This window comes from Nomascus leucogenys, chromosome 1a, assembly GCF_006542625.1.
Source record: "Nomascus leucogenys isolate Asia chromosome 1a, Asia_NLE_v1, whole genome shotgun sequence".
NCBI classification, from domain to species: Eukaryota; Metazoa; Chordata; class Mammalia; order Primates; family Hylobatidae; genus Nomascus; species Nomascus leucogenys.
Window position 1 is genome coordinate 34,188,461 of NC_044381.1, and position 27,698 is coordinate 34,216,158.

At 38.9% G+C, this 27,698-nt stretch overlaps 1 protein-coding gene across 3 annotated transcripts in view; it reads left to right on the forward strand.

Moving 5' to 3' along the window:
• The first annotated feature begins 2 nt into the window (after nucleotides 1-2).
• The window catches only part of TEX10 (testis expressed 10), a 51,440-nt gene continuing 23,744 nt past the window's right edge, over nucleotides 3-27,698 (forward strand). For 2 of the 3 annotated variants that reach the window (XR_004033613.1, XM_030829000.1), the window contains exons 1-9: nucleotides 3-208; nucleotides 3,578-3,766; nucleotides 5,539-6,251; nucleotides 6,630-6,873; nucleotides 12,551-12,663; nucleotides 23,020-23,258; nucleotides 23,914-24,049; nucleotides 25,218-25,393; nucleotides 27,012-27,189. Coding sequence is in view for 2 of the 3 variants with exons in the window: in XM_030829000.1 (XP_030684860.1) it covers nucleotides 3,587-3,766; nucleotides 5,539-6,251; nucleotides 6,630-6,873; nucleotides 12,551-12,663; nucleotides 23,020-23,258; nucleotides 23,914-24,049; nucleotides 25,218-25,393; nucleotides 27,012-27,189 (1,979 nt within the window). In the remaining variant the exon portion in view is untranslated. The remainder of the gene's footprint in view (nucleotides 209-3,577; nucleotides 3,767-5,538; nucleotides 6,252-6,629; nucleotides 6,874-12,550; nucleotides 12,664-23,019; nucleotides 23,259-23,913; nucleotides 24,050-25,217; nucleotides 25,394-27,011; nucleotides 27,190-27,698) is intronic. The other variant, XM_030829059.1, reaches the window with a different exon arrangement.

Here is a 27,698-nt window from a genome sequence, read left to right on the forward strand (position 1 = left end):
CTGCGATCACGTGAGCACAGTAGGGAGGGGGAGGGGCCCTGATTTCCGGGCGGCGGAAGGAGACGCGGCCGCGTGAGGACGAGGCTATTTGAAAACACGCTCCGGGAGCTAGAGCCTGAGGCCGGCGGCGCACGCTGTTGCCCCGTGGGCTTCTGCTCGCTCGCTTTTCCCCTCGGGCTCCGCGCCCCGGCCGCGGCCGGGTCCTCAGGTGAGCGGCCGTCGCCCGTCGGGCCGGGTCCGCCCGGGGCGCGGGACTGAGCGTGGTGGGGCCGTCGCCCCCCGATCCGCGGCCCAAGCGGGCAGGGTCGGCCGTGGACGATGTGCGTCCCCCGGGTCTGGGCCGCGGCGTCCCTCAGAGCTGGGCCTGGGTGTGCGGCCGGCACTGCGGGGGCGGGACCCCCTAGGGCGTTTGCGGAGCTTCAGGTGACTGGGCGGGTTCGCCAGGTTTCGGGTCCGAGAGAGTTTTAGGCCGGAGTGTGTGAATCGGGCCCCACTTCCCTGACTGTGGTCCTGGCCGGCGTCCCTTGGAGTAGGAGGAACGATGGTTTCCTAAAACCCACGGTGTGTTCACCTCTGGGATGGATGCAGGACCGAATACGGAGTGGGGATGAGCTGGCGTCCCCTGTTCCGCCCTCTGGTCGCCCAGGCGGGAGAGTTAAGCGAGCGGAGGGGGACCACCAGTTTGCTGGGGTCGCCCCTGCCTAGGCCATTTGCTTTTTGGGAAGTCTGTCGCCTCTGGTTGGCCCCTCAGTGGAGTTTGGAGGAACTCATGAGTTTAAGGGTTTGGGGAGTAAATTATCAAAGGCCGAGTGTAGTACGATCGTTCTCTCTGATTTTTTTTGGAAAAGAAGGTGGAAATGAGGAAGGGTAAGAAGGTGGCAGGCAAACTATTTATAGTTGGAATTTAGTTCGATTGAAATCCTAAAAACGCTAGGATCTGCCTTTTGTTGGAATTAGCAGAAAAGACCTACAGCAGGAATGCGTGACATTCAGCTTTGAAACTATTGGGGATCGCAAACCTAAGGACTAGTGATGTGAGCTCCTCCTCTGAGACTGGCGTTCCTACGTTTTGCTAAAAACCGGCTACTGTAAAAGTGGCTTAGTGGGACTTTTTGATTTGCTGTGTTGTGAAAATCCTTGTTATAAGTTAAAGTCAATTACTAGTAGAACTTTGAGAGTTCTTCGCATAAAAATGCTTTGTATCCTATAATATTACTAGGTTTGAAAAGTCAAGGAAGGTCAGCCTTCTTAATTTTCCTAACAGAGAAAGCATTAATGTGACTAATACAAAGCGACAGATAATATGGCATAAAGTTGACAGTAGACTGTTGAAGATCCATCAGGTGGTTAATGGCTAAATAGAACCCACAGGAGTGGGGGAGGAAGGGAGTTAATTTTTCTGAATGTCCTGTACCATTTACTTTCGTGTCTGGTACCAGCTAGTAATAAAATTGTAGGAAAAGCTCACAAAGTGTGCTTGCTTAATTAATGAAAACCATTTTTGTATTAAAAGAGGCCAGGTGAGTATCATGGCCTTTCTTTTTAGGCCTTATTCCCTCCCACCCACCCCCCCACCCCCAGCTTTTTTTTTTTCATACTAAGGTAACTAGAGGTGTGGGTGAGATGAAAATTTGGGAATAGGGACAAATGAAATAAGCCAAACCGTTTTGCCACGAAGACTTCCAGTCTTCAGGTTAAATTCTGGTATATTAAAGGTGGTTTTGCAGAGCTCAGTTCCGTGAAGGAATCCCTCTTGAACTTCTTGATAAAGGCGTGACTTCCAAACTTTTCTGAGGTACATTGTTAAAATGGGTTTAGTACCACCTACCTTGCATGGTTCTGTGCAGATTGTTTACTGAGGTACACAATGCATCTAGTACCGGCCTTGGTGTATACTGATCCTGAGACTTGAGGGACACGCACATGTTTATGCTTTGAGCATACGTATTTAACCATGTACCAGGCACAGTTCTGAGTGTCTTACAATTGTGTATGATTATCCCTATTTTGTAGATAGAAATTGGGACAGTGTACAGCTGGAAAGCGTCAGAGTTTGGATGAAAGCCTAATCAATCTGGTTGTAGAATTGGTTCTTAACCTGTGGGAAATCCTATCTCATGGCGATCTAATAAAACCCTGTAATTAAGTGAATTTGGATATATTGTCATAGCTGATTGGCTTCTGAATTTCTTGAACTTGAGCTGTTCAGTATTGCAACTATTAATATTGTAATACCGGAAACTTTCGTTTTACCCATTTTTTTTTATACCCTCATGTGTAGCATTGTCACTTTTTATGGCCAGGCACAGGATAATTATGATAAACCAGGAGATTAGCAGAAGTTGTATATATTCCAGAGGTACTTACCCTATTCAAGTGGTGTACAGTATTGTTCTCAGGTGTGGAAAAGGCTTCAAGAAGAATTTAGCTGGTTCCAGGTAGAAGAGGCTATTGTTTTAGATAGAGGTTAGCTTGTGGGAAGATAAAGGTGGAGAGGATGGATGGGGCCACATTAGGAAGGACCTCATATGTCCTGCTAAGGAGGTTTTACTGTGTATGAGGAGTAGACAACTGAGAGCTCTTGAGTCTTGGTCAGGAGATCTGTGTTTAGAGAGAGCTCTCTCGTAAAGGGCCAGTGGACTAGAGAGTAGACACTAGATAGTAGGCAAGAGTACCAGTGGGGAAAGTATTGAATGGTAGAAATAAAGGACTTCTTGAAAGTAGTGGCCTGGAAATGGGTAAGAGACACAGATCAAAGATTTCATGTGTAAGTACAAGGTTTGGAATGTGGTATAGAGGGGGAGGAAGTACAAGATGGCATGGTGTTATGCCTGAGTTATTTATTATAATAGTGGCTTAGCTGGTCTTTGTTCCTTATCCCCCTGTTACATTGTATTTCTTTTTATGCTGCTTTTTATCCTTTTTGGGGACCAAGGGGGAATACTGTTTTCTGTTTAGTCTGAAGTTTATTCACTTTTGCTATGCTAGGTTTATCCCCTACACCTGATCTTTACCTTGTTTTCCTTGCTCTTGAAAGGCCTATTATTCTCCTTGCTGTGTATTTGAATATTACCCATTTTTCAAATGCTCAGCTTAGGTTCATGAATCTTTTTCTAACCGTTATAGGCTGCATTAAAGAATAGCATTGGTTTTCCAACTTTGTTTGGTATTGCTAGAGAAGTTCCTCCGAGGCTTTTACGAAGACCAGGAGCACACCAGCAGATACAAGTTATATCTCTAGCAAGTCTGTGCTGCTCTCCTACGCTCGAACAAAGGAAAAGAAAAAAAAAAAACATTTCAGAAGGTTTCCCTTTAGCACATAGCTTGACAAAAGGTTCTGTGACCCAAGAAACTTTGCAAAACCGTGGCAAGACTGTTGCCTTGTTACAGTATTTTATCACTAAACTGAGTTTTTAATAGTTCTTAACAGCATTTTTTAATATTTTGATCTTGCAGCATAATCAGATTCTTGATTACGATTGAAATGTTACGGTAGTATGTGTTGCAAAGTGCCTTTTTTCTTCTTTTATCATTCTTGTCTCTATCCATTGCTTTTAATTAATTCTTTTCATTATAGTAGTCGAGAATGACTAAAAAAAGAAAACGCCAAGATGATTTTCAAAAAGTAAAATTGAAAGTTGGTAAAAAGAAGCCCAAGTTACAAAATGCTACTCCTACAAACTTTAAAACAAAGACTATACATCTGCCTGAGCAACTCAAAGAGGATGGAACACTTCCAACAAACAATAGAAAACTTAACATAAAGGTAAATCATAAATCTTGTTTTGACAAAATAAGATTTTCTTTGGAATCATGTAGAATGTTATATTTTTGTGAAAATTTGTCTAAACTCTTAGAGTAAATAGTTTGCCTAGGGTCATAGGGTTTATTGATGTTTGGAGTTTATCTTTTACCCAAAGATCTCTCATGCAGCTGTGTCTTTCCACTTCCTCCAGAAATGTTTGCTAAACTAAATGCACAGTTGTTTCTCCCTGGTATATTTATTTGACGATTTAATTTTTTTTTTTTTTTTTTGAGACAGGTCTCACTCTTACACCATGTTGAGCACAATGGGGTGCTATCATGGCTCACTGCAGCCACGACCTTCTGGGCTCAAGTGATCCTCCTCCTTCAGCCTCCCAAGTAGCTGGGGCTACAGGGGAGCGTCACCATGCCTGGCTAATTAATTTTTTTGTAGAGGCAAGGTTGCAATATGTTGCCCAGGGTGGTCTCAAACTCTTGGATGCAAGCAATCCTCCAGCCAAGGCCTCCTGAGGTGCTGGGATTGTAGGCGTGAGCCATGGCACCTGGCTATATCTGGAAATAATTCTTACATGTTTTTGATGTGTCAAATTTTTGATGAACAGTTTTCTAGCTGTTTTTTTAGCTAATTAAGATACAATCCTGTCATTCATTTTTGAACCCATACAGCACATAGTTTATTATAGGTTTATAGTAAATACTTGAAGTCAATTGAAGTTTGAGAAGTGTTGCTTAAGAATCTAACAGCTTTATGGAGACATAATTTATACATAATTAAAATCTCTCATTTAAAGTATACAATTCATTGGTTTTGGTATATTTACAGAGTTATGCTACTATCACCTTAATCTAATTTTAGAACGTTTTTATCACTCCAAGAAGAAAACCTGTACCCATTAGGAATCGCTTCTCATTTCTTCCAGCCCTAGGCAATCACTAATCTACCTCTGATATCTATAGATTTGCTTATTCTGGAAAGTGCATATAAATGAAATCATACAATACATGGCCTTTTGTTACTGGCCTTTTACTTAGCACAGTATTTTGGAGGTTCCTCCAGGTTGTATGTAGCTTGTAGCATATATCAGAACAGTAGTTCATTCCTTTGTATTGTCGAATTGTATTTCATTGCATGATTAGGTCACATTTTGTTGATCGCTGAGCAGTTGATGAACATTTAGTTTGTTTCTGGTTTTTGGCTCTTATGAATAATGCTGTTATGAATATTTGTGTGTAGGTCTTTGTGAGGATATACATTTTTCAAGTTTTGCTTTTTAAGCTCTGAAGGTTAAATAATACTAAAGAGTTATTTAAAGTTATTTTTTCCCAAAGGTTACATAAATTATTCCACAGATAAAATTGTCAAGTAGTATACTCTGAATAAAACACAAACACCCTGTGAAAGCCCATTTGAAACAGGCAGAAAGGGCCTGTCAAGAGTATATAAATACACCTTCCATGATGTTTGGTACATAGTAGGTTTTCAATAAATGATGGTGTGATTGCTGTCACTTTGTATCATAGAGTGCCTAAGCCTGCATGTAGGTTAATGTAAAGAGAGAAAATTCCAACTGAAAATTATGCAATGTTTTTATTAAGCTGAAAGTATTTTTCTGTTTCTGATCCTAACAAAATCTAAATAACATTTAAAAAGTACTTATTGAAGCAGTTTCCCCAAGGAGTGTCAGTTTACTAGTGTAGTGTTAGTTAGCATGTTTATTTGAAATTGATACATGTATGTAAGCATACATCTAAAATTTGTATTTTTATTTATAGGATTTGCTGTCACAGATGCATCACTACAATGCTGGGGTTAAACAAAGTGCTCTTCTTGGACTTAAAGACCTTTTGTCTCAATACCCATTTATAATTGATGCACACCTTTCAAACATATTAAGTGAAGTGACTGCTGTGTTTACAGATAAAGATGCTAATGTACGATTAGCAGCAGTTCAGCTTCTTCAATTCCTGGCCCCCAAAATACGAGCTGAACAAATTTCTCCATTTTTTCCTTTGGTAAGTGCCCATCTCTCTAGTGCCATGACTCACATTACTGAAGGAATTCAGGAGGACTCTTTAAAAGTTTTGGACATTCTGCTGGAACAGTACCCAGCTCTAATTACTGGCCGTAGCAGCATATTGCTTAAGAATTTTGTAGAACTGATTTCTCATCAGCAGCTGTCCAAAGGACTGATAAATAGAGACAGATCCCAGTCCTGGATACTTTCTGTAAATCCTAATCGGAGACTCACTTCTCAGCAATGGAGGCTGAAAGTCTTAGTGAGACTCAGTAAATTCCTTCAGGCCTTGGCAGATGGATCCAGTAGGTTGAGAGAAAGTGAAGGACTTCAGGAACAGAAAGAAAATCCCCATGCCACTAGCAACTCCATTTTTATCAACTGGAAGGAACATGCCAACGACCAGCAACACATCCAGGTTTATGAAAATGGGGGTTCACAGCCAAATGTCAGTTCACAGTTCAGGCTACGGTAAGAAGGATTTCAGTTATGTCCACACAGTTTTCCTGTATTGAATTATAACTGCTGACCATTGATGACTGTTGGTGGGAAGACATGCAGTTGTCTTTCATAGTTTTCATATAGTTACTCATGATGTGATTTTATTTACTGATGGGAAGAGTTATTTGTTTGTTAATTTATTAATTTATAGCAAAGCCTTTGAGAAATAAAACTTAATAATATCTTTTGGCTTTGTCATCTTAGAATTTCATTTTTCTTACTAGTTTTGATGATGTAATTATCAGTTCATGGTGCTTCATTTTACTAGTACTTTATATTTAAGATTTAAATTAGCAAGGGATGATAAACATTTTTTAATCACTTAATTATTTTTCTTACCCTTATTAGGTATCTGGTTGGAGGACTGAGTGGTGTGGATGAAGGCCTGTCATCTACTGAAAACCTGAAAGGATTTATTGAGATAATAATTCCATTGCTAATTGAGTGCTGGGTTGAAGCTGTACCTCCACAACTAGCTACTCCTGTTGGGAATGGTATAGAACGAGAACCTCTACAGGTTATGCAGCAAGTTCTTAATATTATTTCCCTTCTGTGGAAACTCTCTAAACAACAGGATGAAACCCATAAATTGGTGAGAACTAATGGTTCTTTATTTTCTTAGTATTGCCTTTTATCATAAATGGCAAGATTCGAAATCAGCTCATTACTACTAATTGGTTATGTATTTTTCTAAAAAGTACCTTGGGTTTAACTGTAAACTTGTTTGTTTTGCACAAAACTACAAATTAGTTTTCTGAAGTTATTATCTGTGAATATATATATGTTTTTAAGTGAAACGCGTAACTCATGCTTGATTCCATTAGTTTTTTATTAGCTATAATTCACAGTAGTGTTACAGTGTATTGTTTATGGCAGATTGATTGTGTAGGAACATGCTAGTTTCTGAAGGTCTCTTACAAGGTTTAAAAAGTTGCTTATTAGTAGTCTCTTTCAATTTATTCCACGTTGCTAGGTTTAGTAGAAATGGACAAAACTGAAGAGCTCATAATCAGACTTGAATTGTTTTAAGTGTTGTGCTATAGTGAATGTAGTACATAGTGTATGCTACACTTTTCCTGTGCAACCAAGAAGGAACAAGCTGCAAGGTTAAGTTGGTGCTAAATTAATACGGTAACACACTTAAAAAGGGTAGCTGCAGAAGCAAGACTTCAAAGCTAGAAGCATCTGGTTTTCAGAAGAATTGCTGTAAGGACTTTTGATAAGGCAGGTGTGAATCCTTCAAGTTTATATAAAACTGAGAAGATAGTTTTCTTGTTTTTGTTTTATTCTTTTTATTTCAAGTTGAAGTTTAGAATGAGTCAGTATGCTGCATAAGATGGGATAAATTAAGTAGTATTTGATAGTCTTGAAAAGCATTACAGAGTTGTAGTAAGGTGTATATTTTAAGAGCGTGTTCTATTGCTGTTAACCCATCATCTGTAGGGATGTTTTGTCAGTTGCTTTTTCAAATAAGATGGCATTTTATTGATTACAGTTTTGAGACTTTGTTTTATGATTCATTGCATACGTTGGCAAAAAATTAATAATAGGGCCATAATGTAAGATTTTGAGAAAGCAAAGCTTGTTTCTCATATGACAGTTAATTTGTGATGTGGGCTAGAGACAGTAAGAATGTATATAGCTCCTTTAAAAAAAGTATATATTACTGACAGTCTTGATCTATGATCATCTGAAAGGTTCAGATAGAAAATAAAAGTAATGCTAAAGTCCTTAAGTTGTCCTATAAAAAAGAAAAAGTAATATTCAACATGGACTTTGAGTGCTAGTTTTTTTCTTTTCTTTTCTTTTTATTTTTGAGACGGAGTTTTGCTCTTGTCGCCCAGGCTGGAGTACAGTGGCACGATATTGGCTCACTGAGACCTCCACCTCCTGGGTTCAAGCAATTCTCCTGCCTCAGGCTCCTGAGTAGCTAGGATTACAGGTGCCCGCCACCATGCCTGGCTAATTTTTTGTATTTTTAGTAGAGATGGGGTTTTACCATGTTGGGCAGGCTGGTTTCGAACTCCTGACCTCAGGTGATCCACCTGCCTCGGCCTCCCAAAGTGTTGGGTTACAGGCGTGAGCCACCGCGCCCGGCCTAGTTTTTTCATTTTTAGAGAGCCAAGAAGTAAAAATTCCAAACTGCTTTGGTGTTTGATTACATATAAGCACTAGTAAACTTTTGTTACTGCTTTGTTAGTAGCATTTGTATTTAGATAGACTAGTAGGACCAAAATTCAAAATCTGAAAATTTATTAATTATGCTAGTTTTGTGTCATCTTATCTGGATAACACTAACAAAGGATCTAAATACTGCTTTAATTTTATGGATATTTAAAATAGTATGCTTTAGAACTATTTCGTGCTATTATAACATGACTAGGCTTATTAGCAGCTCATTAACATAGAATGGTAAGTTTAAAAGACTGCATAGACTGTTGAAGATCAGAATACAAATTGAGATACTGTATAAAGCTGAAATAAATCAATTCAGATAGGAATAATATTTAAAAACATCCACTAGTAGAATTCTCTAATTCACCTTGGCAGATTTGTAATAACTTGATAAGAACCATTATTTATTTATTTTTTTTTTAAAAGGAACCATTATCTTAGAGACAGAGCATAAAAATGTACATCGTTGGCACAATCTATACAAAATGATAGATTGTTAGTAACATTCTATATAAAATGACATTAAAATGCACGTTCTGGTGTTGAACTTCTGGCCTTAAATGATCCTTGCACCTTGGCCTCCCAAAGTGTTGAGATTACAGGCATGAGCCTCTTTGCCTGGCCACAGCCTAATCTTTAGGAGGAACCAAATAGCATTCCTTGGCATTAATGTCAGATCACACACCATAAGCTGAATTGTAACTCTTTTCTCTCAGAAACTGTATAGATTTTTCTATTGGTAAATTGGTGTCTCGGTTAGATACAGTCTTAGGACTACTGACTGTTTGCTTTTACATGTTGGTGCTGCAGCCTAATGCATTTAGTTTGCTAGTATTTACAACAAAGTTGAGAAATTTCACTTGTATTCAAGTAGTTTTTTTTTTTTTTTAAACTTTTTAGTGATTTGAAGCTTTGATCCTTGGCTTTGAAAAGAAGTCTTAGGGTACATTAAGTCTTAACATGCAGTGGTTGAATAGTTAGATTCTGTAATAATCAACTGAAGTTGTTTATTTCTGAAATACTATGTGTATCCTTTTTTTTTTCCGTTCATATAAACAGCCATTTATTCCAGCACTATTTGTTGAAAAGATTGTTGTTTTACATTTGATTACCTTGGCACTATTTTTCTTTTTTCTTTTTTTTTTTGCATTCCCTTACCTATCTTTTTTATTTTAAAAAAGTCAAACCTTCAGAAGGAATACTATAAGCACTTGCTTACCCCCATCTAGATGCAGCAATTTCTAACATTTTGTGCACATGTTGAACTACTATACGTATCCTTAATAGTTAGCTAGCTATATCCTTGATATAGCTAGTTTTTTTTTTTTTTTTTTTTTTGGAGACAGAGTCTCACTCAGTCTCCCAGGCTGGAGTGCAGTGGCGCGATCTTGGCTCACTGCAAGCTCCACCTCCCGAGTTCACGCCATTCTCCTGCCTTAGCCTCCCAAGTAGCTGGGACTACAGGCGCCTGCCACTATGCCTGGCTAATTTTTTTTGTATTTTTAGTAGAGACGGGGTTTCACTGTGTCAGCCAGGATGGTCTCGATCTCCTGACCTCGTGATCCACCTGTCTCAGCCTCCCAAAGTGCTGGGATTACAGGCATGACGCGCCCGGCCGATATATCTAGTTTTTAAAATGAAATTACAGTTTAACATTAGCTTTTTGATTTACTGTGGTTTTTAGGGTACTGTATTAGTAGTGTCAGGGTCAGTATTATAAAAATTGTGTCTTAGCTTTGCATTTAATGCTTGACTTGCTTGCTACTTTTTCTCTATGTGTGTGTCTCATTGCTTTTATCCTTTTACTGTGAGGGTTAGAGTTTGTAACCAAACACTAATGCAGTCATGCTTTATAAGGCATTTATTCAAAGCTTTATTGGGCATCAATAAATAATGGCTACTTAAATTAATTAAAATTTAAAATTAAATTCCTCAGTAACCCTAGCCACATTTCAAGTGCTCAACAGCTACATGTGGGTAGTGGTTACTATATTGGACAGTGCAGATAGATGTAGAACAGTTTGATCATTACAGAAAGGTCTTTTGAATAGTACTATTCTAGACTCTGGGGCTACAGAGATAAACATGGTTGATAAGGTGCTTGCCCTCATGGTATGTATCTTCTGGTGGGATCTATAGACAGTAAACAAATATATAATGTCAGTACTAGGAAGAAAGATGAAAGTAAAATGGGGTATAAAGAGCATGGGCAGGAACAGTGAGGGGGAGCTATTTTAGATAGGTTGTCAAATGCTGTCTGAGAATAAGATATCTGAATGTCATTGAAGTGAAGGTGCAAGTCTTGTCAACTTCTGTGGGAAGAACATTCAGGCATAGGAAACAGCAAGTACAAAGGCTTTGAGGTGAGAACAGGCTTTGCATATTTGAAGAATGGCAGGAAGGCCTGTGCAAATGAGGTACTGGGAGAATGGTAGAAGATGGAGGCGAAGAAGAGTGATAGTGGCCAGATCATGTTTGGCCATGGTAAGGAGTTTGGATTTTAACCTGAGTGTGGTGAAAAGACCACTGAAGGGTTTTGAGCAGAGGAGTGGCATGATCTGCATTATATTTATTTAACTTTAATATGCTGAATTTATAAAAATAGAACACTAGTGAACTCCCAGGTGCTCACAGTCTAACTCTAGCAACCATCATCTCTTAGATGACCAGTCCTGTCCTACATGTATATACATTCATTTCCTTTCCCCCTTCCTGTATCATTTTGAAACACGATTTATATTTTAAAAGATCGCCCTGGCGGCTGTGTGGGGGATTGACTTTTGCAGGATAAGAGGAGAAACAGGGAGACTGGTTAGGAGGCTATTGTAGTAATCCAAATAAAAATGATGGTGGCCTGGTGTCTAGTGGTTGAAATGATGAGAAGTAGCTGGATCCAGGTAAAGCCAGCCAGACTGCTGGTATGTATGATGAAGGAAAGAGGAGTCAAGGATGATGCTAGTGTTACATCGCCCAAATAAGAAAGAAGGTCATTTGGCAGGGATAATTTGGTTTTATTCATGTTAAGTTTTAAGATGCTTGTCAGAAGTTGAAGAGGAAGTGTCAAGTATATATTTGTATATAAAATCTGGAGCTCAGGCAGAAATGATTGAAGTATTATTACTGGGCAGATCCAAACATTTAGAAGTCAGGAAGAAGAGAACCCAGTAAAGATACTAAGGAGGAACAGTAATTGAGCTGTAAGGCCGGGTGCAGTGGCTCACGCCTGTAATCCTAGCACTTTGAGAGGCCGAGGTAGGTGGATCACTTGAGGTCAGCAGTTCAAGACCAGCTGGGTCAACATGGTGAAACCCAGCTCTACTAAAAATACAAAAATTAGCCGAGCATGGTGGTAGGCATCTGTAATCCCAGCTACTCAGGAGATTGAGGCATGAGAATCGCTTGAATCTGGGAGGCAGAGGTTGCAGTGAGCTGAGACAGTGCCACTGTACTCCAGCCTGGGCAACAGAGCGAGACTTCGTCTCAAACAAACAAACAAACAAACCAAAAAAAACGAGCTGTAGGGTGACCAGCTGTTTTAGCACCTCAAGTCCCACATTTAGGAAACTTCTCAGTCTGACAAAATGGAATGGAAGAGGAAGTAAAGAATATTCTAGTTTGGAATTAGAAAGACAGTGTTTCCATAGGAGGGAAATGATAAATTCACCAATACTACTGAAGTATTTTAAGTAAATGCATTGCTTTGTGAAATTGTTAAATAATGGAATTGCTGGAGAATAGAGTTATGGTGTAGATAGAACATCAGGGAGAAAGACTTTCTTGTATATTTCATAAACATTGCATCAGTGGTCCAAATTCAGAATTTTCTTAAGTCTCAGATACTTTCACATTTTCTCTCTTAAGCAGCAGACAGAATGCAAGTAAAAGTAGTTATTAAGCACCAAAAGGATCTATAGATGAAAAGTGGGTGCTTTAACAGTTAATTCTGATTTTAAAATTTATTTACATATTATATTACTGGTAGAAAGTGAATTATGATGGGACATTTATTTGACAAGTTGTCAATTCTCTTCAAGTTTTATTGGTTATTTTACATTTTTTCTTGTAGATTTTTCTAATCTTTGCTATTTCAATAGGAGTCATGGCTTCGAAAGAACTACCTTATTGATTTCAAACACCATTTTATGAGTCGTTTTCCATATGCCTTAAAAGAAATAACCAAGCACAAAAGGAAAGAGCCAAATAAAAGGTATTATGATTCTTTTTCACTATATAACCTTGAAAAGTTGTTTAACCTGAAATTATCAGGAAATAATTAACCTTAATATGGAACTTTCTACACTGCTGTGTATTTATGTCTACATTTTGTGAAAATAAAAGTAGTAATATGGCTGATTTTTGGACAAGTCAGTTTGAACCTTAGGATTAACAGTTTTTTTATTTTTTAGTCTGTAAAATGGTTTTTTTGTGCTAGATGAATGTATCAACTTATGTAAATACGAATTTAATAAAAATTGCCAAGGTGTACGGTTTATTTGGGTGAGGCACTGTGTGATTATTGAACCTCTTAAGCAAGAGAATATCTTGATGATCATGTAGTTCTGCTCTCATTTATACATGAGGAACCTGGTAATGAAACTAATATCAGTATCCCGAAGGAAGGAGGGTAATTGGAGAAAAATCAGAAATAAAAGGTAATTAGAAGGTGAAGGTTAAAAAGAAAAAAAAAAGTAAGCCTAGAAATTATTTAAAATATCTACCTCAAGTAAGAGCAGATAAATGTGAGAACAAGTTATGTAATAAAATTTGACAAGCAGGTACAAGCTAAAATACTAATACTGTAGTTCCCGTAAATGAGCATACACTTGCAAGGGATCTTAAAGTCTGTCAAAGGCTCTTAAATATATCAAAGGGAATACATTAGCTAGAGAATCATTGAGGTTTTTTGAGCAGGGTTCAGAGAATATGCTTGGAAGCAATACAGGTATTTCAGGCATAAGAGTTTTTCATTCATTCACTAAATATTTGTTTTGGTTGCTTACTGTGAACAAGGTAGAGCAAAGTATTGTGATAGAGAGGATCAGATTTTTTAAGCCTTGTACCTTGCTCTCTTAAGCAGTTTTATATATATATATATATGTTTTTTGTTTTTTTTGTTGTCGTTGTTGAGATGGAGTCTTACTACTCTCTTTCCCAAGCTGTGGCACCATCTCAGCTTACTGCAACCTCTGCCTCCCAGGTTCAAGTGATCCTGCTGCCTCAGCCTCCCAGGTAGCTGGGATTACAAGTGTTCACCACCATGCCTGATTAATTTTTGTATTTTTAGTAGAGACAGGGTTTCACCATATTGGCCAGGCTGGTCTTGAACTCCTGACCTCAAGTGATCTGCCCACCTCAGCCTCCCAAAGTGCTGTAATTATAGTCATGAGCCACTGTACCCAGCCTTAAGCAATTATATTCTAAATCATAAAGGAATGTGTCAGGGTCCAGTCATGAGACAGAAACTGCAACAATGTTTTTTTTGTTTTTTGTTTTTTGTTTTTTTTTTTTTTTTGAGACAGAGTCTCACTGTTTCCCATGCAATGGCATAATCTCGGCTCACTGCAACCTCCATCTCCCAGGTTCAAGTGATTCTCCTGCTTCAGCCTCCTGAGTAGCTGGGATTATAGGCGTGTGCCACCATGCCTGGCTAATTTTTGTATTTTTAGTAGAGACGGGGTTTCTTTCACCATATGAGCCAGGATGGTCTCAAACTCCTGACCTCGTGACCCGCTACCTTGGCCTCCCAAAGTGCTGGGATTACAGGTGTGAGCTGCCATGCCCGGCCGACAATGATTTTTTAACAAGAGAATTTAATGTAAATAATTGTTAACTAGGTATACAAGGGAAGTTAGGTATTATGGAGGTACCAACTGCAGGAAGCAGTTGCTACCTGTAGAACTGGGAGAACAAAGAAGGGAAGAAGCTTGGAGGAAGGGAGCCAAAACTCTAAGCTCTCAGAAGGGTATGCTCCTCAGCAGGTACTGATATCTTGAGCTGAGAGCAAGAACCCCATAGAGCTGGGGCCCAGTACTCTGAAAAGGGGGTGCTGGCTGGCTGGTGCTGACGTTTCTTAGAGGCATGATGATTCTGGTTCTGTGTCAGAAAAACTACAAACTGGAGTCTGCTATGGCTACTATAATGAACTGCAAATGACCTGAAGAAGAGCTGCTGATCGACACTGGCAGCAATAGGAAACAAAAACAAAACTAGCAAGCAAACAGAAGAGTGTCCCATCTTCCTCTTACAGCTTTCTAGGCCCTTTGTACCACCCCTTTACTGGCAGAGCCTAATAAGCCATCTACAAAGGAAAAAATGTGGGTCGCAGAGTCCTAACCCCGGGATCACAAAGCAGAGTATAGAGGGCGACTTTGAAGCTGAGAAACAGTAGCTCTGTAACGATCATTTACATATGTAAATTTACATATGTAACACAAAGCAGTATAAAAGTATCATTAGAACTATACAACTAAGTGCTATAGGAATTCATAGGAAGAGACAGATAACTGCTTATTAGGATAAACAGACGAAGCTAAATTGAAGAGTAGTATTTGAACTGGGTATGAACGTGGATATGGTTTCAGGAGGCAGAAATGCAAGGGATGAGACTATGGTAACTAGAGGAGATAGCATACAAGAAAGCTACAGGATTAGGAAATGGATGGAGAACATGGATCTGAGTCCAGTCTGATTTCTGCTCTTCACTGGCCTTGATGTGGAAGCCGTTTCTTGACTCAGGGGTTCATCTTTCAGATCCTTTTGGCATTGAAGACTTTTGGTTCAGTCAGAACTGTTTTAGGGAGCTTCTGGAGTTGAGGGGACAGAATCAAAGAGACACTTTATTGAGCAAGATGTTAGACTTTTTCCCCCCATACAATTTTCTTATTAGAGTTTTTCTTCTGGGATTCATAGGTAAGCTTCAGAAAATCCATGAACTCTCGAAGTATTGATGGAGAATTATATGTATGTGTAAAATTTTTTCGGATAAGGCATTCCATATATAATTTTCATCAAAATGTGATTAAATTGTGGTTTAGATGTTTAGGATTTAGTAGACTTCAGTGTAAATAAATTATTGAAGAATGTATCAGTATATCATCATTCAAGAAATTTATTGGACTCTTATGTGCAAGGCACTTACTGTACTAGTTGCTGAGCATTTCATGGTAAAGGAAATAGAGTACCAGCTCTCATGGAGTACGGTCTAATGAAAAAGACATTTATTTCACTTGATTCTTTAATCAGTGACTGATTGTGATAAATATAGTGATGGAAGAGCTTAGGTTAATACAGGAGTATGTAACAAGGAGTTGGTCCTGATCTTTCACGAGGGGAGGACCATCTTAGAGAAGGCTGCCCTGATGGAAGTGACAGTGTGCTGAGATATAAATGGGAAAAAAAAGAAAAGGAATTAACTATGAGGAGGTTGAGATGATGAAATTGAGGGATTTTTAGCAAAGATGGATTACCAGTGTGACCTACTTTTCAAAAGATTCCCCCCTCATGATTGATTTTTGGGGAGCCTACAGGCTACTCTTAAGTAAATGCATTAAATACTTAGCAAATAGCCTGTGAACAGCAGCACCCATCACAGTTAGGGAACTCAACAGTAGTCTAGGCCAACGGTCCCCAACCATTTTGCTATGAGGGACCAGTTTCGTGGAAAACAGTGTTTCCATGGACCCGAGGTGGGAGGCTTGGTTTTTGGGATAATTCAAGTGCATTACATTTATTGTGCGCTTTATTTCTATTATTACATTGTAATATGTAATGAAACAGTTATACAGTTCACCATAATGTAGAATCAGTGGGAGCCCTGAGCTTGTTTTCCTGCAACTAGACAGTCTTATCTGGGGGTGATGAGAGGCAGTGACAGATCTTCAGTTGTTAAGATTCTCATAAGGAGCATGCAACATAGATCCCTCACATGCACAGTTCACAATAGGGTTCAGGCTCCTATGAGAATCTAATGCCACTACTGATATGACAGGAGGCAGAGCTCAGGCAGTAATGTGAGCAATGGGGAGCGGCTGTAAATACAGAACAATCTTCATTTGCCTGCCGCTCACCTCCTGCTGTGTGACCTGGTTCCTAACAGGCCACAGACTGGTGCTAGTCTATGGCCAGGGGTTGGGGACCCCTAATCTAGGCCAATGTTGTTCACACTTCTTATTCATGTACCCCCAGTGTATTTTTATTTTTTGTTTAATTAATTAATTAATTAATTATTTTTGAGATGGAGTTTCATTCTTGTTGCCCAGGCTGGAGTGCAGTGGCATGATCTCGGCTCACTGCAACCTCCGCCTCCCGAGTTCCAGCAATTCTTCTGCCTCAGCCTCCCAAGTAGCTGGGATTATAGGCATGCACCACCACACCCGGCTAATTTTTTGTATCTAGTAGAGACGGGGTTTCACCATGTTGGTCAGGCTGGTCTCGAACTCCTGACCTCAGGCGAGTCACTGTGCCCAGCCTGTATTTTTAACCTGATATCTACATTTTAAAATCTCAGTTTGAAATACAGAGTTAAAAATGATATAATTTATTTTTATTGGGGTAAAATATATATAACATTAACCATTTATTTATTTTTATTTATTTATTTATTTTTTGAGACGGAGTCTCGCTCTGTCGCCCAGGCTGGAGTGCAGTGGCGCAATCTCGGCTCACTGCAAGCTCCGCCTCCCGGGTTCACGCCATTCTCCTGCCTCAGCCTCTCCGAGTAGCTGGGACTACAGGCGCCCGCCACCACGCCCGGCTAATTTTTTTTTGTATTTTTGGTAGAGACAGAGTTTCATCGTGGTCTCAATCTCCTGACCTTGTGATCCGCCCGCCTCGGCCTCCCAAAGTCCTGGGATTACAAGCGTGAGCCACCGTGCCTGGCCTAACATTAACCATTTAAACCACTTTTTAAGTGTACAGTTCAGTGGCATTAAGTACTTTCACATTATTGTGTGATCATCACCATCTATCTCAAAAAAAAAAAAAAGGACATTCTTTGCATTTTTCATTGTTTTGACATTTGCACTAATGATACAAAAGCAATGGTGGGTAAAACTGTTAGTATCTTAGGCTGAATTAAGGCAGTGGCACCAAACTACACTAGTAGACATTGTATTCTTCACCACCATACACTCACAGTTTAAAAAAAAACAAGCCAGTTTCACTTAAGAAGGTCCTGAATAAGCAGTAAACATAAGTAATCGTATTAAGTCATGGCCCTTGTCCGGGTGTGGTGGCTCACACCTGTAATCCCAGCACTTTTGGGAGGCTGAGGTGGCAGACCATGAGGTCAGGAGACTAGACCATGCTGGCTAACACAGTGAAACCCATCTCTACCAAAAATACAAAAAATTAGCTGGGCATGGTGGCGGGCGCCTGTAGTCCCAGATACTCAGGAGGCTGAGGCAGGAGAATCGCTTGATCCCTGGAGATGAAGATTGCAGTGAGCTGAGATCACACCACTGCACTCCAGCCTGGGCGACAGAGCGAGACTCCTCCAAAAAGAAAAAAAAAAGTCATGACCCTTGAGAATGCATATTTTTAATATTCTGTGTGATGAATGGGAAGTGTACATAAAGCATTTCTGCTGCATATCAAAGTACTATGATTGTCTCAAGGAAGTAGCCCTGTGGGATTTTGTTACTTGTATTTTCCTGGAATGGACTAGATTTTAACTTGAAAAAAAATGACTGACAAACTGTGGTTATTCAGATTTGGGTGTTTGGCACATGTTTTCACAAAAATGAACAAAGTGACTGGCCAGGTGTGGTGGCTCACGCCTGTAATCCCAGCACTTTGGGAGGCAAAGGTGGGCAGATCACCTGAGGTCAAGGGTTCGAGACCAGCCTGGCGAACATGGCGAAACCCTGTCTTTACTAAAAATACAAAAATCAGCCAAGTGTGGTGGCACACACCTGTAACCCCTGATACTTGGGAGGCTGAGGTGGGAGAATCACTTGAAGCCCAGAGGCGGAGGTTGCAGTGAGCCAAGATAGTGCCACTGTACTCTGGCCTGGGTGACAGAGTGAGACTCTGTCTCAGGAAAAAAAAAAGAACAAAGTGAGCCTATCAGTTCCAGGAAAACAAATGGCATTTGTTGACAGTGATAAAATTTGAGCTTTCAAGCAAAAATTGATACTTTAGTAAATTTCTGTCTACCACTGTGAATTCTGTCCTTACATTTACTACCTTTTTGCTCTTCATGTTTTTCATGTATCTCAGTCCTCCCTGGGATCATTTAGAATCTTCTTTAGTTCCTTTTTTTCTCCCCCCATAAAAATGTATTTCTCTCGCATTTCTGAAGAATGTTTTAGCAGGGTTAATATTATAGATTTGGCAGTTATTTTCTTTGAGCACACTGACAATAATATTTTACTGTGTCCTGGTTTCTATTGTTATGTTAAGAAGTCAGCTATGAGTCTTAACTGTTGATACTTTAAGAGTTATCTGGGTTTTTTTTTCCCCCTAAAGTTTTTCTTCTTGTCTTTCATTTTCTGCAGTTTCACAATGATGTATCCAGGTGTGGTTTTCTTTTCTGTTTATTCTGCTTGGGATTCAGTGGACTTAACTGAGATCTTGAATCTTGAAGGAAATGTCTTTTCATCAGTTCTGAAAAACGTATTACCTTTTAAACATTTGCCAATTTCTCTTCTTTCCTTTTAAGACAATTTAATGCATGTTACATCTACTTACTGAATCCTCCACCTATTTTTTAATCTTTTCTTTATCTCTTCCAGTTTTTAATTCTTTAGTTGTATTCAGTTGTAGTCAAACATAAGTCCATTGAATTTTCATTTTTTATTTTTCAATTCTAGAATTCTTTTTCCAGTTGTTCCATCACCGTTCATTGGAAAGACTGTACTTTATCCATTAAATTTCCTTTGCTCATTTGTCAAAGTTCCGTTGACTATTTTCATGGGTCTATTTTGGGACTGTGTTCCATTAATTTATGTATGTTTATTGTTTCACCAATACCATCTTGTCTTGCTTATTGTAGCTGTATTGTGAGTCTTGAAAATGGGGAGTGTGAGTCTTCCAGCTTTGTTTTGCTTTAGTGTTTTTTTGTTTTGTTTTGTTGTTGTTGTTGTTGTTTTTTATGATGGGGTCTCTTACGTTGTCCAGGCTGATTTTGAACTGGGCTCAAGGGATCCTCCTGCCTTGGCCTCCCCAGGTGTTGGGATTACAGGCATGAGCCACCATGCCCAGCTGGTTTTGCTTTAGTCTTACGTTTGGTATTCTGGGTGTTTGACCTTTCCATATAGACTTCAGAATCAGTTTGTCAACAATTACAAAATAGCTTGCTAGAAATTTGATTTGGATTGTGTTGAATCTATCTATAGATTAGTTTAGGAAGAATTATTCCTTAAACTGCTAGAATGATGCAGAGCTAGGATTCAGGTTTATCTTAAGACTTATTTTTACTTTCCTTGGAGAGAAACCTTTAAGGGCCAAGCTTAAGGTAGGGATGTTATCCGGGCACAGTGGCTCACACCTGTAATCCCAGTCCTTTTGGAGGCTGAGGCGGGTGGATCACTTGAGGTCAGGAGTTCGAGACCAGCCTGGCCACATGGTGAAGCCCCATCTCTACTAAAAATACAAAATTAGCTGGGTGTGGTGGCATGTTCCTGTAATCCCAGCTACCCGGGAGGCTGAGGTGGGAGGATCATGCCACTGCACTCCAGCCTGGGCGACAGAGCAACACTCTGTCTCAAAAAAAAGGTAGGAATGTCTTGGTAGGCCCTAGGCTTTGACTTTTGACTTCCTTTTCTTGTGGGGCCACTAAAAGGTTGCCTTAGTTTTGCAGCTTTTTTCTTTGGAACTGGCAGTTGCCCTCAGGACTAAACCTTGAGTGCTGGAATCTTGCACTTCCAGTTATTTTCAGCAATTTATTTATTTATTTATTTACTTTTATTTTTTGAGACGGAGTATCGTTCTGTCGCCCAGGCCAGAGTGCAGTGGCGCGATCTCGGCTCACTGCAAGCTCCACCTCCCGGGTTCATGCTATTCTCCTGCCTCAGCCTCCCGAATAGCTGGGACTACAGGCGCCCGCCAACGCGCCCGGCTAATTTTTTATATTTTTAGTAGAGATGGGGTTTCACCGTGTTAGCCACGATGGTCTCAATCTCCTTACCTCGTGATCCGCCTGCCTTGGCCTCCCAGAGTGCTGGGATTACAGGCGTGAGCCACCATGCCCGGCCTATTTTCAGCAATATTATAATTACCTATACTACCTTTACTGGAAATTGAAGTTTCATCAGAGATCTGCCTTCCTCCTAGAATCGTTGGTTGGTATATTTAGTCTTTCAAATTTCTATATATGTTATTGGAGGAGCAGAAGGAACTCTCCCAAGTTTGCAGATGTCCGTTGAGACTTTCTGGATTGTCATAGATTATGCTGCCTGAGATGAATTAACTTAGGGCAAATTGTCCAAAGCTCTACCTGTGGGGAAGAAATGTTGCAAGTCTATCCCAGTGTTTACTGTCTCTTTTCTTAATGATAGGATTCCTAATTTTCATCTGAATGTATCACTACACAAAATAAAAAACAGATTTCCCAGCTTTCTTTGCAGCTAGGAGCAGTCATATGGGTAATTTCTATTAAATAGCTCAGACTTCTTCCAGTGTCAGACTTGTACATTGAATTATCTGTTGGCCATCTCCATCTGGATTTGATTATGATACTTTAGGCTCAACATATCCAATGTAGAATTCATTTCTAGATCTCTCTGCCCCTTTTTCTTCATCATCTCTGAATTTAGTCACTACTGTTAGAACCCTTAATGATTACTCCTCCTGTCTCCACCATCTTCAGACTCATATATTTGTATATATTTAAGCATATTTCAAATCTGGCTAATTTTTCTTCTTTGTAAATGCTCTCCTTCTCCCAGTTCATACCAGTATTGACCCTGGTTCTTGGACTTGCCATCTTTTGCCTGGAGTGCTGCTGCTTTGTTTATAGGCTGTAACTCTCATTTTCCCTTTCGTATCCACACAATCATGTCTCTGAAAGAAGCTTGCAACCATGTTATTCCCTTGCTTACAGAATTAATTTTGATGTCTTTAGCCTCTGGCTCTTTGTAACCTGGTTTCATTTGACCTTTCCAGGTTCATTTGTCATTCCTGGTCTTACATTTGATGCTTGATAATGCCAGATTTCTTTTATTTCCCTTCTCATGTGTTTGTGGTTCCTCACTACTGTGCCCTTGCTCAAGACTAACTAGGATTAATCTTTTCCTTTAAAATTGATTGGCTTGAGATGTTTATGGCTTTAGTCAAATTTACATGTTTCTTTTCTGTTTTTTAGTGATAGGGTCTCTCTTTGTTGCCCCAGTGGGAGTGCAGTTGTGTGATCATAGCTCACTGTAACCTCAAACTCCTGGGCTTAAGTGATGCTCCTGCCTTGGCCTCCTGAGTAGCTAGGACTACAGGCACTTGCCAGCATGCCTGGCTTATTTTATTTTTATTTATTTATTTTTTGAGATGGAGTTTCGCTCCTGTTGCCCAGGCTGGAGTGCAGTGGCGCAATCTCGGCTCACTGCAACCTCCGCCTCCTGGGTTCAAGTGATTCTCCTGCCTCAGCCTCCCAAGTAGCTGGGATTACAGGCATGTGCCACCACACCCAGCTAATTTTTTTTTTGTATTTAGTAGAGACAGAGTTTAACCATGCTGGTCAGGGTTGTCTTGAACTTCTGACCTCAGGTGATCCACCCACCTCGGCTTCCCAAAGTGCTGGGATTATGGGCGTGAGCTCCCATGCCCGGCCTTAATTTTACTTTCATTTTTTGTAGAGATGGGGTCTCGCTGTGTTTTCTAGGCTAGTCTGCAACTCTTGGCCTCAAGCAATCTTCCTAGTTCATCCTCCCAAAACACTGGGATTACAGGCATGGACCACCATGCCTAGCCAGCTTTATGTTTTTCTAAACATGAAAGAAATAAGCTCTGCTGTTGAATATACCACAGTCTGAAATGAGTATGTTCTAAGTTGCAAATTTTGTTTTTATTAAAATATTTTATTTTAGATTTTTTGAAATTGTGTTTTGTTTGGCTAGAGTGAATAAACTGATATTAATATGTGAATTATAAAATTGTTTCAAATCAGTGCTTACTGGGGTATGTCGCCTTATTTCACATGTGAGAAAGTTATGGCCAGGAAAGACTAGTGATTCTTTTAAGTCAGATTAGTTAAAAGCAGAGCCAAGATCTACTGTGATTTCCATCCAAATATAAGTATCTGCCTTAAATCAGGTGTGTCAGGGTTTTTAAGTCTTATTTTTCAAGTTCCCAGGCAATATTATAAGGGCATTTATATTTTGCGTGAATAGCACCTTGTGTAATGAATTGAGCTGTATGCACTCTGTACCTTCTTAACAACTCTGATTCCATAATGAAATGGTTTATTTATAGAACTGTGGCCCAAGTCTAGCCTGTGCACCTATCTTGTTGGCCATCTATTAATTCTAGAAGGGAATTTTTAAAAACTCCACTGATAGGTTATTTTAACTATTCTAATGAAGCAGGCATGGTAGACATAATGCTTTATAGATGTGTATGTCTTTGTTTCTAGCATCAAGCATTGCACAGTTCTCTCCAATAACATAGATCATCTCTTACTGAATTTAACACTGTCTGATATCATGGTCTCCCTGGCAAATGCGTCAACTTTGCAAAAGGATTGCAGTTGGATAGAAATGATAAGGAAATTTGTAACAGAGACCCTTGAGGATGGCTCTAGGCTAAATAGTAAGCAACTGAACAGATTGCTGGGAGTATCCTGGAGGTTAATGCAAATACAGCCAAACAGAGGTAGGTGATGCTACTTTGCCCTTATTTAAGAGTGGAGCTCTTACATGTGCTATCTTAAGGTCTAGCTTTGAAATGATGGCTTGTAAACATTCCATGTAGTCAGGCTAATTCTATCAAGCCATAAAAGGTAGCTACTGTCTACTTGAACACTGAAATTGTTTATGGCTCAGAGTATCTCTAAGTGGGTAGGTCCACTCTGAAGCAGATTGATAAAGATTTCTACCCTCTTCTGATCTAGTTTGACTAGAACTTGAGAACTTTTTCCCTTGATTGATATGGCATGAATCTTCCCTGTCTCTTTACCTTTTTTCTACCTTGAGGTTAAGTTATATTAAGTCAGTTTTAGAGTGACTTACTAATTCTTTGATTTTAAAACAAAGTTTTCCTATTTGGTTGCCATCTAAATCGCCTTTCTAATATTCTGGTTTTTGTCATTCCTAGGTTTGTTGTTAAGAAAATTTATACTGTAACTACTGATTGGTTTGACTTTTTTTATTACGCCATTGCTATAGGACTTCAATGGTAGTTGTCAATTTATGGCTAAAATTGGCTTTGCCATAGGAACAAAGTAAAGTACTTCGGTGCATTCAGAGGAATTTGGGGGCTGTTAAACATTTTTTGAGTCATATGCAAGTTGTTTTCTTTCTGTTTGTAGAGGACACAGAGACTCTTATTAAGGCAGTTTATACATTATATCAGCAGAGGGGCCTTATCCTTCCAGTTCGGACTTTGTTACTGAAGTTTTTCAGTAAAATCTATCAGACAGAAGAACTGAGATCTTGTAGATTCAGGTAAAATCTTGTTATTTTTCCTTTCTTTTTCTCTTGCTGAGTTTTTCTATAGTCTTTAAGTATTTAAATAATTTTAGAGAGATTAAATCTTTGGAGAAGTTCATTCTTTTTAACCCTACTTGTTTGCATTTAAGAAATGGTATAAAATTTTAAAAGATGCATACATAATAGTGCCAGTAAACTTTATACCCATATCTGAACAGATAAAAGACTGCTTAGGCATGGATTTCTACCTGTCCACTTATAGCTAAGGGACAGTTGGAACAACCTCAGCCCTTTCTCTTCCCATAAAAATTATGGAGGTTGAATCTCTAGCCATTAGTGACACATTGAGGCATATGGGATAAGAGTGAGGGCAATAGAAGATGAGAAAATTTCTGGCTTAGTTCAGTGCTATCAGAGAGAGACAACAAAAGAGTGGACTAAGGAATTTTTCAGTAAGGTGAGTTTGAGGTTTATTTAGCATAGTCAGAAATGTTTGAGAGGAAGATACAGATTTGGGATACCTCAACATATATAGGTAGTTGTAACGTATTCTGGTATTTACTTTAAGCCAGGTACTTTACATAATCTCAATAATCTTCATACTGCTACTGTGAGGTGGATACTGTTAGCTTCCATTTTACAGAAGGAAGCAGAAAATAAATAAATTGGTGAGTATTACGTAGCTAATGTATAGCAGAGCTGAGACTTAAGTTCACGTCTGTCTTGACAGCAAAGTCCATGATAGAATTACCAACCTTTCAGGGGGCCTAGTGAAAATGTTCACTGTTATTCAAGACATTTGCACTCCAGCAAGTATTCTAAAGAAATAAAAATAGCACAAGTTTGAAGCCATTTTGTATGGGAGCAACTTATGGTGAATGTGTACATTTGTTAATGTAGTATAATAACACCAATTAGGATAAATAGTTAAGTGTCTTTATCCTTCAAAATAAAAATACAATTTAGATACTGCCCCAGTTAACATTAATTTAGTGGGTAAAGCCTTGGAAAATGATGCTGGCATCTTGTAGGTTCTCAAACGTTTAAATGAATAAATGTGGTATTATTGATACATAACTAGTCACTTTGTGATATATTTAAGTTTAAAAAAATTTTTTTTTGGTTTAAATTTATTTCCCTTGTCTTTGAGAATTACATTTTATTCTTCTTTGGCCTTTCTAAGATACCGTAGTAAAGTGTTATCCCGTTGGCTGGCTGGCTTACCATTGCAACTTGCTCATCTTGGCTCCCGAAATCCTGAGCTCTCTACACAGCTTATCGATATCATTCATACCGCTGCAGCACGAGCAAATAAAGAATTACTAAAAAGTTTACAAGCTACTGCCCTCCGAATTTATGGTAAGAGTTCATTTGTTTAATGGTGTAGGTAGTCATTGGTCCACCCTGATATACAAAAGAAATTTTTAAGGGGAGCTCTGTAGTTTTGCCTTTCCCTTAGTCTAAATTAGTAATACCATGGTTAAATTGCCAAAACAAAACATCAGACAATAAATTCATTTTCAATATTTATTAGAATATAGAAAGTTAATGATTGTTGATGCTTATTGCATTCTTAAATTGTCTTTCAAACCACTTGCTATTCATAAATTCAAAACTGTTCTGATACTTAAAAATTCCTTTGAGGCCGGGCGCAGTGGCTCACGCCTGTAATCCTTAGCACTTTGGGAGGCTGAGGCAGGTGGATCACGAGGTCAGGAGATCGAGACCATCCTGGCTAACACAGTGAAACCCCGTCTCTACTAAAAATACAAAAAATTAGCCGGGCGTGGTGGCAGGCGCCTGTAGTCCCAGCTGCTCGGGAGGCTGAGGCAGGAGAATGGCGTGAACCCAGGAGGTGGAGCTTGCAGTGAGCTGAGATTGCACCACTGCACTCCAGACTGGGTGACAGAGCAAGACTCTGTCTCAAAAAAAAAAAAAAAAAATTCCTTTGAAACTCTGATGGCAAGACATATCTTTATTACTTATTTAATCATAATGAATATCATATGATTTTCATATATTCTTTATTCATCTGGGACTGACTTAACTAATATTTTAAGCAAAATTATTAAAACATAACTGGGATGTATGTATGCATATAATTATTTATTGAAATATAATTCACATACTATAAAATTCACCATTTTACAATGTACAGTTCAATGAATTTTAAAAAATACACTCCTAAGGTTGTGCAGCTATCACCACTGTCTAATTCTAAAACATTTTTATCACCCCAGAAAGAAACTTGTACTGATTGGAAGTGCATCCTTATTCCTTCCTTCTTCCAGCCCCTGGAAATCACTCATCTACTTTCTGTCTATATGGATTTGCCTATCATAGATATTTTTTATAAGTGGAATTACATAACATGGGGCCTTTTGTGTCTGGCTTGTTTCACTTAGCATAATATTTTCAAGATTTGTCCATGTTGTAACAAGTATCAATACTTTATTCCTTTTTATTGTTGAGTAGTATGTTGTTGTATGGATATGTCACTGGTATTTATCCATTTGTCTAGTGATGAACATTTGAGTGGTTTCCACCTTTTGTGGGTTATAGTTTTAAATATGTATTTTTCAATATTGGTCATATATCTGTAGGTATATATATACACACAGCAAACAAAGTCTTTTGCTTTAAGTCAGGTTGATGTAATTGTCACTGTTTAGCAAAATTGCTTGTTTACTTTGCACTCAATCTCTTTTCCTTATTACCCCCCTGAAAGTTTTTATTTCTAACAAGACACTTGTATATTAAATCTTTAAATTAGGTTTGGTGTTTTATTTTATGCAGTAGCTTAACAAGCCATACATATGCGTTTTATGATATTAATATGCTTTTATGTAATCGATATTCATAAAATTCAGCATAACATGTTAGCCCATAATTCAATGGAAGTCATTGATCTACTTTATTAATCTCTGGTTTGCATGTCTTTTATAGTTGCTTTTAATATGTCTATCCACCTCACTAGATCCACAAGAAGGTGCTGTGGTGGTTCTCCCTGCAGACTCTCAGCAGCGTTTGGTTCAGCTTGTATATTTCCTACCCAGTCTGCCTGCTGATTTGCTTTCTCGGTTAAGTCGTTGCTGTATTATGGGAAGACTCAGTTCAAGTTTGGCTGCCATGCTTATCGGGATACTGCACATGAGGTAGCATGCTCAAGTGAGCTGTATTTTAAGTGTATAATCTTTTTCCCCTTTTACTGGTAATTTGTGAATTATGGAAGGCTTTTGAAGTTGCATACACTACCTTCATTTACTCTTAATGCAACAATTAAAACTATTTATATCACTAGGTAGAGTAAGTTCACAAGAGTAAGACTGTTTGAAGTTACTTGTTTAATGACTTATAGATAGGTTGGAATAAGAGTTGAAATAGAATTATCAAAAGTGTGTGTAGCAAGGGCGTTATTGGTAGGTGAGGGTGTCGTACTTCAAACCTTTGTTGTTATGGAATTGCAATGTACACCTTTTCTTCAGAGAGCTCAGAATTTAATGTAGCTGATGAATTAAACAAGCTTGTGGACTGAGACCAGGAATCACATGTAATCTCTCACTTTTTTTTTCCTGGTGGTGTAATAAACATAACATAAAATTTACCATTTTAACCTTTTTTGAAAAGTTTTGCCAGGCATAGTGCCTCATGCCTGTAATCCCAG